The sequence below is a fragment of the Semicossyphus pulcher genome, unplaced genomic scaffold (genome assembly GCF_022749685.1).
Source record: "Semicossyphus pulcher isolate SPU_LCO1_2020_fin unplaced genomic scaffold, fSemPul1.0.p SCAF_17, whole genome shotgun sequence".
Lineage (NCBI taxonomy): Eukaryota > Metazoa > Chordata > Actinopteri > Labriformes > Labridae > Semicossyphus > Semicossyphus pulcher.
Window position 1 is genome coordinate 20,254,666 of NW_027211681.1, and position 12,752 is coordinate 20,267,417.

The 12,752-nt window shown below is 42.1% G+C and overlaps 1 protein-coding gene across 2 annotated transcripts in view; it reads right to left on the reverse strand.

The window, feature by feature from the left end:
• prkcba (protein kinase C, beta a) overlaps positions 1-8,370 on the reverse strand; it is a 43,622-nt gene extending 35,252 nt beyond the window's left edge. Inside the window, exons 1-2 of one of the 2 annotated variants that reach the window (XM_069666108.1) lie at positions 7,950-8,197; positions 7,464-7,495 (exon numbers count right to left, since the gene is read on the reverse strand). In XM_069666108.1, the coding sequence (XP_069522209.1) occupies positions 7,464-7,495; positions 7,950-8,113 (196 nt within the window). In that variant the 5' untranslated portion in view covers positions 8,114-8,197. Of the gene's footprint in view, positions 1-7,463; positions 7,496-7,949 lie in introns of both variants that reach the window. The other variant, XM_069666109.1, reaches the window with a different exon arrangement.
• Between the last annotated feature and the right edge of the window lie 4,382 nt (positions 8,371-12,752).

Here is a 12,752-nt window from a genome sequence, read left to right on the forward strand (position 1 = left end):
AAGATGTCATTTGGGGCTCTGACGAACTTTTGATCAGCTTTTTTTTTTTGTACATTTTATAGACTTAAAAATGAATTAATTCATTGTGAAAATAAGCATGACATTAGGGGTTAATAAAAATAACAGTTGGATACTGTCCTAACTGTCATTTTGAACATGTAAGCATGCTGATGTTAGCGTGTAGCTTAAAGCACAGCTGTGCCTAAGTACAGCCCCACAGCGCTAGTGCTGCTGTAGACTCTTGGTCTCATTAGAGGCTCCAAAAATAATCAGACAACTTATTGATTTTTTTTGCCGTGATGTAATATAAAAATGTGAGACATTTTGACTTGTCACAGCAGAGAAAGCACAGGGGTTAATAAATAAATTAACGACAGCTGAATTTAATTTCACCCCTTCAACTTCAAGGTCCTGGTTTTGTGCATTCTGGCTCACTATCATGGCACTTGAGTTAATAATAACTTAAATGATGACTCATAATATTCAAGTGCTTTCCTGTTATGACAACTTAAAATTTCTGATGTGAAAAAAACCTCAAACAGACTTGAACCAACTGCTGCCCATACCTGGTTTCCTTTGATTTAGGAACAAAATTAAAACATGCTGCATTTAAAAGTTTGGTTTTAATGCGAGAAAAGATGTTTTGAACTTTTCTAAAATCAGAAATGTCTGAGAAACTTCACCCACAAATCGCTGATATAACTAAAAACCACATCTAACTCAAACGTGACAAACTGACCTCATAAGCCTCAGTCCAAGCTCAGATCAAGCATTTGAATCTCTTTAGCAGGAAACGACATGAAGCTAACTTCCTCTTTTTGCTGTCAGCACGCACACAGGTGCACGCACACACACACACACACACACACACACACACACACACACACACACACACACAAAAGAACACTAGTCAAAGAAAAGCTGAAGGCAGGAGAGAAAGAGGAGAAATCTTTACCTGCAGAACAGGTATTCTAACACACCCCACAGTGCCCTTTTGTCACAAAAACACACATACAAGATAATGTGGCTGCACATCGGAACAAGTCTGCACAAGATGTCTGAAATTCCTCCGACCAGGATGAGTGTTGATGACTTGCATGTTTGTGTGTGCGTGTGTGCGTGTGTGTGTGTGTGTGTGCGTGTGTGTGTGTGAGTTCCTGCCATTCATGCTGCTTTGCATCTACACCCTTCATTCCTTTAGTTCTCTTTAAGACAACACTGTTCATACAATCCTCACTGTTTTTAGTTTAAAGATCTCCCACTCTTATCTCCTGGTGGGTTAAATATATGGGGGAAACACCACTAACTACAGATATACTCAACTGTCTATGAAATTATCTAATGCTGTTGAAACCCCACAAAAAAGCAGACTTTCGGATTATCAGTTTAAAAGAGGAGGTATCATGCTGTTTCACATTTTAACACATATATATAATTTTACAATGCTGGATGCCCAGACTAAACATGGGTGAAGTTTCAAATCTGTTGGTGAAAGTATGTTGGAGTAATCCCCAGGCTTCTCAGCTCAGTCTGCAGGCTGCTGTGAACGCCAGGTTTCAAACAGTTTTTTCTACACGCTGTACTTTGTGACATAAGCAGGCTTCGGAGAGCTGGCCAATCAGATGAAAGTGAGCCTGTAGGGGCGGGGTTTCTTAAAGGGACAGAGCTAGCTGAGTCGTTTCAGGCAGAGGCTGTATGAGGGTCTGCTCAGAGCAGCAGTGTCAGAAAAAAAGGAGTTTTTTTAAACGCTAAATTATGCTAAGCTACTCCACAGGTATCACAGAGTGAAATATGAAGCTTGAAATTAGCATAATACCCCCCCTTTAAAGTCCTATGTCCCGCAAGTCAACTTATCACTGCCTTCAAAAAAAAAAAACACCTCCAAAAAAAACCCAGAACATTTGAGATTGAAAGTATATTCTTGACTTAAAAAGAGCTGTTGTGATCTGAAAGCTTCAGAAAAGCAACTAATGGACCTCGAGATGAGACTGTTTTGCAAACGACTGATTACCAGCGTCTAGAAAAGGTAGGAAAATTCAATCAACTTGGACTCACAAGTTGTTTGTTCACTTGTCAAACTACTAAGCCCTGATACGGTGATTTGCAGGTCACAGTCTGCCATTTGATGCCGTTTACACTTATCAACTCAAAATAGGCTGCAACTATCGATTGTCCTAAATTAAATAGAGTTCTTGTTTGTCCAAGCAACAGTCCAAAACCTGTAGATGTTCTGTTCGCAATTATATAAAATAAAACCCTCACATTAGGGGAGCAGGAAAAACCCATTTGTCAAACAGTTGACCATCCATTTTGTGTCTATTGATAAAGTGACGAATCCTTACAGCGTTAATTTGAAGGAGGTCATAACCTCACATTGAAATTCAGTTATTTAATGCTGTTGATGCAATGGTCAGTTGGTTCATTTTATTTCTGTGTCATCCTGACGAGGGGTTAAGAAGATGTCAACACATGTAAAGATTACAATGTTACATCCTCTATTTCAAGACAAGACGATCATCAGAACTTTATCTGCACATGAACATAGTTTCAGTTGATGTTATTTTATGACACCAAACAGCAAAAGAAAGAAAAACAGCTGCCTTTACTACTTTCATCCTTTTTTTAAATGTCTTCAGAGTTTTTGTTTAAGTCTCATCAATGTTAAAAAAAAAAAAGGAGCATGTGCGTGTGAAGGTGCCAGTTCAGCTCAGCGGTTAAATCGCACATCCCATATGCAGAGGCTACAGTGACTCCCACCCACGGCACGCATCCCTACACTCTCCTCCCCTGTTTCTGACACTACCCACTGTCCTCTCAGTAAAAGGCAGAAAAGGCTAATAAAATACATTTTAAAAATGTGTCTGCATTTTTCTGAGTGTGTTCAAATGTAGAATAATAGCAAACAAGACAGGTCTAAACTTCTCTGTCGATGAGATCAGCACAACATGCAGTGCAGGGACAGCATCAAGAAGTCAAATACCAAATATCTCAACTGAGCACATAGAAATCTACACTACGTATATAATACTACTGTGAAAACTTTGTGTCTGAAAACTTTCAGCCAAATTTAACTCACCAGTTTTAAGCTAAATGTCTCTGACATGTAAATTAATGTCAGAGTGATCATCTTTCATGTAAATAAATGTCTGTTAAGTCACTGTCTATCGCTGAATGAGGTAACACAATTGTGATTGAGCCTATGGCCCGCTGATGAAAGCCTTTGCATTTGCAGTATTACAGACTGGGTGTCTGTGGCGACTTTCGCGGAAAAAACACAAGCAGCGCCCAGTTAGTGACGCGCTTTCCATCAGCCAGCAGTGGTTGGTCTGCAAGAGAGGGTAGGCAGAGCTAAGCGGCTGCTTTTCCGCTCTCTGCAAGTGTTGCGAGTAAACAGTAATCTACTATGGCTGAACAAACAAAGACAAGATCGATGACTACAGATACAACTTCAACAATAAGTGAAAATCCAAAGAAAAAGAAACAAATTGGACGCTCAGATGAAGCAAACAGTCTGAAAAGGAAAGCGACCGTCAGCGAGGAAAATCAAGAGTTACAACCGGAGCCAACCGTGGACGTCACACATGCAGCACTGTCTGGATATCTGGAAAGTGTGCTCCTGCAATTACTGTTTATCAGCATAGGTGTCGCCAAAGAGAACGAAACTGAGATATTTGAGATTAACACTTTAAAGAAGACTTGAGGTTATATTTGTTTGTTTATAAATCTTACTTCTAACTCAAAGTTAAGTCACATAAAAATGTTTGCTGCAAGGACATGAAAACAAACAAAACATTGCAATATTTTGGCAAATCTTACGATTGCACTACAACTCAGAATAAGTTTGAATGATAATTTTACATGTTATTTTTTTACATAAATATTTAAATCCAAATGATGTTTTATGGAGTCTGAATCAAGTTTTATTACATCTGGAGAAAAACGTCTGTTTACCACAACATCTCTGCATCAGTACTTTATTATAATGCTATTTTATCACACATTGCACATAGCTCATAAACTGCTCTTAACGACACACAGAGGTACAATTCAAACCCAAACCAGCGCTTTCTGTGTTTGTGAAGATTTGTTTAATCCATTTTCAATTTCAAATTACATCATTCCCATTTTTTATAGTTTCAAAGTAAACACTGAACATAACACGAAACCTTTGACCCGTTTACATAATCCACAAATCATTTCTTGTTAATCTTAAGCCCTATCTTTGCTCCTATTCTTTTTAAAGCAGTTATGCCCTCTTTTTTTTTTTTTACTTTATGTGGTTCAGCCAAAATAACTGCAACCAGAGGAGCTGCTCTTCTTACTTTCACAAGGTCGCAATGATTTATAGTGCAGATAAGTGGAACGTGTGTGTTTGCATACTAGCTGCAATTACGTCATGATTATTTGATTAGTTGAAAACTTTTGAATCAACTATTTTGGTAATTAATTTATTAGTTTGAGTGATTTTAAGAATGAAGGTCCGAATTCTCTGATTCCAGCTTTGTATATTTTCTTTCCTCGTCTATGACAGTTAACTGAATATATTGGACATTTGAGAACTTTGTCTTCAGTCATTTGAATCCCTGATGAACATTTTCTACATTTTTTAAGCAAATTAATCTGTAGCTGTGTTCCAATTCAGGAGCTGCAGCCTTCTAAGGCCACATATGAAGGCTGTCTGCATCACAGCGGCGTGTCGAAGGCTGTCCTATTTTGAAGGCTCCTTCAGATGCGGGCAACAAAAGCGTCCTCCTTTTCCCTGACCACCGAGGATCCATCGGGTGCATCTTTCGCAGCCCAAGGTATCCCGAGATTCATTGCGCGCCAATTCAAACGAGACGGCGGACTCTTAAGTAGCCGAGGAATACACTTTTAAATGTAAAAAGGTTTTTGGTTTCAACTCAGTCGAATAGCTAGCGATACAAATGTTAAAAAAGGGGGTCAGCCAGCTAGCTACCTGTTGCTAGGCGACAGGAGCGGTGCTTTGCGACGCAAGGGGGAGGGCAGAAAAAGCTGCTGACACAAACAGTAAATCCGTAGACCAGACCGTCTCATTTCAGTGCAGCCTTAGCGGTCTGCACGGACAACAGATGACTCATCCTCTGAAGACCGCGTCCTTCGAAGGATGCAGCCCCTGAATTAAGACACAGCGTGCTTGTATGTATCCAGAAAACAGTAAACAGATGAGCCGACATTGAAAATAATCGTTAATTTCAGCCCTGATGTAACACAGAGAGGTGTGTTTATACTTGTTTCCCTTCACAGCACTAGTGCTACCACACGAAACTGAAGTCGGGCATACGGTACATTTCATTGTTTTACTGGTGGGTGGTGATGTTGCAGTGCAATTTCAGATCACAACGGTGAACATGCCAGGGCATGTAGCCGGCAGTTTGTGATAAATGACTTCCTTTTACGCGTGCTGCTTTGTTACAGAAAATTAACAAGTTTCTCTTGTGATTTACTTTAATTAACGGATCTTAAGTTTGCCGAAATGCATTCGAGGAAGTCGGGTAATGTGAACGCTGAACGGCTTTCATGACACTGCGTGCTTGCTCTCCACGTGGACTGTTTTCCCTGCATACACCGCGACCTGTTGATTCACATGATTGGTCAATATTACTCGGACTACAAGTCTACAAATGGAAACCAGAATCCTCGTCCCTGCCAACAGATTCTACATTTCTATGAAGAATCTGTAAATAGAGATTATGTTCCAGTGTAAACCTGACATTTTGCTAACATTACATTCTCTACCAGCACCACACTTTTGTTATTTGCTAAATTACCTGAAAGCTGTTTTTTTTTTGCTTCTATAAAATAGAGGTTGTCATCTGCAGCTGGAGTAAATCCATGTTGGCACCGAAGCACAACTTCCTGTGAAAGCTGCTGTTTAGAGCCGTGAAGAAGGATTGATTCTTGGTGAGACAAGTTGTTCAAGGCTAATAAATTACAGTACTGGATTGCTGCATAGCATGGTGTATTTGTCAATACCTTGTCTACCATTAAAGGTGGTATAAGAGGCCTTTTAGGTACTGTTAATCGCTATCAGAACAATTAGGAGTATGATCAAGGATTAACTGTTGCAGCTCCACCAAATAAATAAATGGAACCAAAGTCTGCCTGATTATATTTCCAATTTAGCTCCATGACTGCAAAGCAAACAACATCCTGCGTCTGACAAGAAAACACTAAGTGGACTTTGAGTTCAGTTTTTTTAAAGATAAAGAGGCTATCCTTTGACCTGCAACTCACTAAATCAGTGCTTTCTTTGTGGTTTGTTTGTTTGACTTATTGACGGATTAACTCTTTTCTACGTCTTCAGCGAGAGAAATAATCACTGACATCACAAACAACCCTCTCAAGAGCTTGTTTGTACAAGAGGCTGCAAATGTATTTCAGAGTTAACTGTTGGAAACACACCACGAAACCCAACCCGACCGCAGCTCTACCTGTGCAGGGCTCTGATTGGTCAGCGCTTTGTAAAATGTGTGTGCGCGCATATATGTAAACAGCTCGGGGGTAATGCACCACACACTGGCTCACTTCAGTCCTGGGAGCTGAAGCACATTAAGCGTTAACTTTTTTCTACCCTCAGTGCATTTCCTGTATTACCACCCGAGCTGTTGACAAGCCTGCAGCCTCAGGAGAACAGGGGACTTCAGCTTTTCACTGCTTGTAAAATTACACAACACACAGACACGTACGCGCACACACACATGCACAACTCTTCTGAGTAAATTGAGTCTTGAGCAAGAGCATGATGTGGAAACTTTGGCCATTTTCTTCCTCACTTGGTCACATGACTTGGGCCAGATAAGTTGAGGTGGGTGTCTGAGGAAGAGGAGGAAGTGATACTGCGAGCAGATCGACAACATTTGCTGCAGTAGTGCTGTAGTGTGATTGAGGGGTGTCACTATGTTGCTGCGAGGGGCCTGTTTATGAAACCATTTTGTGCAGTGGTCCATGTTAAGACTCCCACGACTACCACCCACCACCCACCCACCCACCCACCCATAAAGCCATCATCTTACAGATCCAATCAGATGTGAAGAGAGGGTAAAAAAAAGAAACCTTAAGAAAATCTAACTTCCTGGTTCGTCTTCCTCCTCATTTCTGCCCGGCCAAACGCAGACATCTCAGCTTTCAGCCCTCCGCCGACTCTTCTACTCTTACATCTCACACTGTCTCTGCTGCCTGAGCCTCTTCAGAGGATTCTCACTCTCATTTATCACTGTTGGCAAGCACCTGCTTTGAGTTTGACACCTGCCTGCCAACACCAACACGCCGTCTACGAAAAGAGAGCCAACAGGTCACTCTAACAGTGAGCAGACCAGCAGCCCCCTGAATTCAACAAACACACTCAAAAACAACAAGCAACACTCCTGCAGACAGTGAACATCCGTCCACACACCCACAGCCATATGCAGCAGAGGGATTTGTGAATGAGACACTGCTCTTACCTTGGCACTGGAATCCCTGCTTCCCAAAGCCCCTGTGGACACAAGACAAGGGTGTGAGATTTTTAGGAGGTAGAGATGCACAGACAATGACGTATGCACACACATAGAGATATCCAATCACACCTACACACAGATAAACACACACAGCTGCAGCAGGAGCAACAGTGGGGCCCTGTGTTTTATGTCTCCAGCTGCATTCCTCCACCAGACCTCCAGTTTCAGAGATGGGTGGCGGGTCGATGATGCGGTAAACGCCGAGCAGCAGCGCCTGCTCTGCGGCTGCCGACATCACATCCCCCCGTTAGGCCTGCTGGTGCTGTCGCATTGTGGAGAAGTGGGGGAGATGGCGCATCGCGGTGTTTTTGACAATGACAATGAATGAAACACTGCGGTGTCTGAACAGTGTGAAAGGAGGCCGAGCAGAGCCGCAGCAGCAAGTGAATCACCTGTGTCCTTACTCACACACACACACACAAACACACTCACCAGATGAAGTCCGTGCAGTGGCTGCAGAAGGTTGGCTGCTTGAAGAAGCGCGCGATGAACTTGTGGTTCTTCACCTCGTGCACATTCTTCTGGCGGAGGGCTCCCTGACGGGCGAAGCCGCGCGCGCTCTCCGGTACCTCTCCGTCGCTGCTGGGGTCAGCCATCTTAACGAGGAAGCGGCGGCGGTCCGAGAGAGACGAGGGGTGAGGAGAGAGCAGAGAGACAGAGGGGAGAGACGACGGAGGCAGCGGGGGAGAACGAGTCGCGGTGCAGGTGCCTCCTCCTCCTCCTCTCCGCCCCGCTGGCCGCCTCGGTGTCGCTCGTGCTGCCGGTGTTTTGTCGGTCTGCGTCCAGCTCGCGCTGAAGCTGCTGCTGCTGCTGCTGCTCCTTCTTCCGGCGGGTCCCCGTGCCGCGCGCCTGCTTGCCCGTCCTCACCAATGTGTTTCTGCTTACAACTCCCTCTCTCTCTCTCTCTCTTTCTGTCTCCTCCTCACTCTCTCTCTCTCTGTCTCCCCCTTCTCTCTCCTCCTCACTCTGTCTGTGATAAACTACTACGTGTGTGCACAGATGTTAACATGTGTCACGCCTATGAAGCAATCCTTCCGCGTCAATAGCAACACAAGTTAAACCACAACTGCTGCATACTTCCACTAACGCGTGACTATAGGAGACACACACCTACAAAGCTGGATCATTTACCTGGCAAAGTGGGCAGTGGCTACCCGTCCTCGGAAAGCCACAGTTTCAGTTGGTTTCAATAGAACGATTAATTGCAGATTTTGACATCAGTCCTTAGTGTTACTTAATTTTGTGGCCATGTCTTGTAAAAAATATAGTCTTAGTTATGTATGCAAATCTAGTTTTAAGCCGAGTATCACTCCACTACAGGGCAGTCAGCAGCCAGTTAGCTTAGCTTAGCATAAAAACATAATTTGGTTGTTGTCATGTGAGGTTGCCAGGCAACAAGTCCAAGATAACTCTACTACTACTAATAGTAATGGTAGCATAGGAAGTCATAACTCTCGGCCAAGCAATAATCCCTTCACCCTCGCTGTAAAACCACAACGTATACCTTTGACTGAAATTAATTTCTGTTATTGCAGTCTTGCTGTTTACAGTAAGGAGCCAGATGTGATTGTGTTAGTTTCTATTCTCTTGAAGTTCCACATCCATATTTCAGCTGTATTTATAGCGCATTTGTGGCTCATTTTAATCTATTTTTGGCTATTTAGACAGTGTTGGTATTATTTGCCATGTTTTAAAAGTATTTCTTTTTTTTGGGCTTTATTGATTGGACAGCTGGGGAGAGCAGAGGGCAGGAGTCGAGTATGCGGCCGCTGCATCAAGGACTATAACCTTTGCACATGGGGTGCCTGCTCTATCTACTGAGCTAAACCAGCACCCCATTTTAAAAGTATTTCTACAGATATCTGCCTTGTTGTTATGCCATTTGATACTGATTTAGATACTATACTGAAACTGAATCCTACTTCCCAAAATGTCAAACTATTTATTTGATATGAAACAGATTCAGCATTGTGAAAACACGTTGTGGGAGGTACATGAGGGACATGGAGGGCCAACATAGCGAGTTAATCTGGTCATGTAGAGCTGGAGCTGCAACAGGTTTGGTTAAGTTATTTAATAGTTGTTTCCTTGAGCAAGTTTCACTACCTAGTACAATATTGAACTCAGATCAACTCTGGCATTTTAGCACGGAATGAGGGCTGAGGATTTTGTAGCACATCACGCTGAAAGTGCATCAGGAAGCGATCTGTTAATGCACAGTATGAAATGTTGAATGTTAAAATCGGCTAGCTGACTTTTGTTTACTGACAGACTGCAAAACACGTGAAACCATTAATGTGTGTAAACTTTGGGGTTATGCTATCCTGGAATGGTCAGACCAATTTGGTTGGCTGTTTGGTAGGCTAGCTAGTTAAAGCTAGCAATCCATGTGACCTATAGGTCAACATAACATGCAGATGTTTTGCATGACATGATTGGGTAGCCAACAATTCTGTGAACTACCATCCAGTTTGGGAAATACTGACAAGATAGCAGATTTTCAACTTGGTCGTTGTTGATTGGCCTGCCCAGGTGTAGGTCTGCAGGAAACCTGTCTGTACCGGCAAAGGCGGTCTTTATCATTAGGCAAAGGTCGGCAATTGCCTTGGGCCCTGAGCTATCAGGGGCCCCATAAAACACCTAATAAACTTATGGTTAAGTCCCCACTGCAATGGACTATTCCATGATCACGTCCACGGAAGCGATGCAGAGTGTAAACAGAGACGAGAGGTTGTGTGAAAATAAAAATAAGGCGAAGCTACCCATGCGGTTGTGAAAAAAGGAAGAAGCAGGAGGAGAGTAAAAGGTTTTTAGCAACACTGCCAAAGGTAACAACCTTTTTCAGGGAGCCGGGCAGGTGCTGAAAACAGCGTTGATAAAGAACAGCGAGAAGCCACTGCTTGCACTAGCAATGCTAATCAAGATAATTGATGACATTTTTAAAAGTTTATTTTGTTATTATATCTGTAACTTCATAATTGACCTCCTATTGTCTTGTGTGTTATCTTCTCACTTTAGTAAAACATCAACTTCTATCAGATAGCCTGCTGGACACCAAAATAATTGATGACAACCAATGACAGATCTTCCATGTGAATGGACAATAAAGATTCGTATTGTACAGAGATCATATTGTTATGAAAATACTATTTTACTGTGAGTGCATTTGTTAAAAATATGTTTTGTTGTTGTTTTTTTACAGATGCAGTTCCAGACATCTGGACATCATTGCCGTGGGAAGACCAGTGAAGAGAAGAAGTTACTAGTAGGACTTTCTTACATAAATGGGGCGACACTTGCGAGCTAGTTCAGGCAGACAACTCGAGCTGCAATGATTTCATAACACTTCCACAGTTACCTGGCAAACACTTCCTCCCAATTGGCGGCCTATTTAAGCAGCAAGATTTGTCATGGCCATCGCTGCCCTGCACCGGTACTGTGCTCTTACTTTCAGCCCCACCACCACCCCAGCATCCACCTGGCAGGTTCCAGATAGGGGGTTTAAGATGTTATCTCATCACTCCTCAATTTCTGCATGTAAAATAAATCTGCGAGGAGTGAGGAGTGAGGAGCCTAGATGCCAAACACAAGCTGTGTTCTGCTGCTGCAATAAAGATTGAAAAAGGTGGAGAACAGCGGATGCGGAGGGCCCCATGCCTGTGTTCGCCTTGGGCCCCGAAATTGCTAAATCCACCACTGATTACTTGTTGCATATTCTTGAAGTGATTTGTGGAGGCCATGTGAAATTCCAGGATTAAAATTTGCCACAATTGTCTTGGAAATTAACTGTTAAATAGAACAATACATCATTTATCAGCTGTACACACTCAAGCTTTTACTTGCTATTATGCAGAAAACAATAACAGAGATTTAGTTCTTCTTTGTTAGTTCATCTTGCTTAAATGTAGGTGATGTGATGACCATTTTGATCCCCTTTAGATTACACATTGTGCCTTTAATCTCTGGAACAGTCGTGTCATGTGTAGGAGGTTATGTGTGAATGACAGAAACCACCGTGTCCGTCCAATGTTTGAACCTGTTATGTTTCAGGTTTGATGTGAGAAAGTGGTTAAAAAGGTGTTCATCTGTCACCTGCCCACAGATCCAGGCAGGCGTACCAGCAGCGACTGCGTTCGGCTCTGTAGATGCAATGAAAGAACACATTTAGTATGACACATATGAGGACATGGGAAGTCACATTAACATACAGAGAAGTTTGAGTTAGTTACTTAATGCCGTGACTTTAAGAGCTGGGAAACCTCGCTAACTGGAGACCCTCCATTTATCTGCAGAGCTTTAAATGTAACGCTGACTGTATCTGCCGCTGATCACATCCCAGCCAAAGGAACATCTAGATAATAGATGGATGGAAACAGAAAAAGTTTCATATTAGTTTGGATGTTTTACTAATAGAAACACAAATCATACTTTGGAAATGTTTTGCTCTAGGGCAGTGGTTCCTGGGGCCCTCTGGTGGGCTGTGGAAGCACTGCAGTCGAATGAGAGGTGATTTACAAACAGTTTTTACTTACTATTTTGCTGCTTTACCAATTTTTTATGCATGTAGATGGATTATTTATTTGCACTGCATTATCGTAAGCCCACTTTCTTGCAGAATTCTTCTGATTATGAAACCAAAATACTACAGGAAATACTTAAGCTTAGTCTCAAGAGTTTTGTGATTGAGGTTCAGGAGGGTCCCAGAATCTTTTTAGGTTTCAAAGTGGAACACAACATTCGTATCAGTAAACTCTCCGAGAAGGTTAAAGTATATTATTACAAAAATATTGGTAAAACATCAAAAGATCATGCAACAAAACATTCTCAACAAACAGTTTTTGTTGCTGTTTCCTGAATTTCAACATTTTTCTGAGGAATATTAACAATTGATGAAGATTTGGTGAGAAGGACTTAAAAGTAATTTGAGATGATGGAAAGATTCAGGCGGTCTTGAACGCTGTTTTCCATCTAAGATAAACTAGGTAAAAGAATATAGGAAAATTATACACAAAGGGCCAGTTTCACAGAGAAGGCTTAAGTCTAGTCCCAGACTAAAAGGCCTGTTTGAGCTGTCTTAACTTAAAGCGACTTGCAGACTTATCTTAAAATAGTCATAGACTTAGCCTGTTCTAGATTAAACTAAGCTGATTGCAAGAGGGAAGGTTAGAGCTACTCTAGGACTAAATTAAAGCTTAAATGAATCCTTCAAAGAGGCAGGTTTAACTTCTGCTTAGT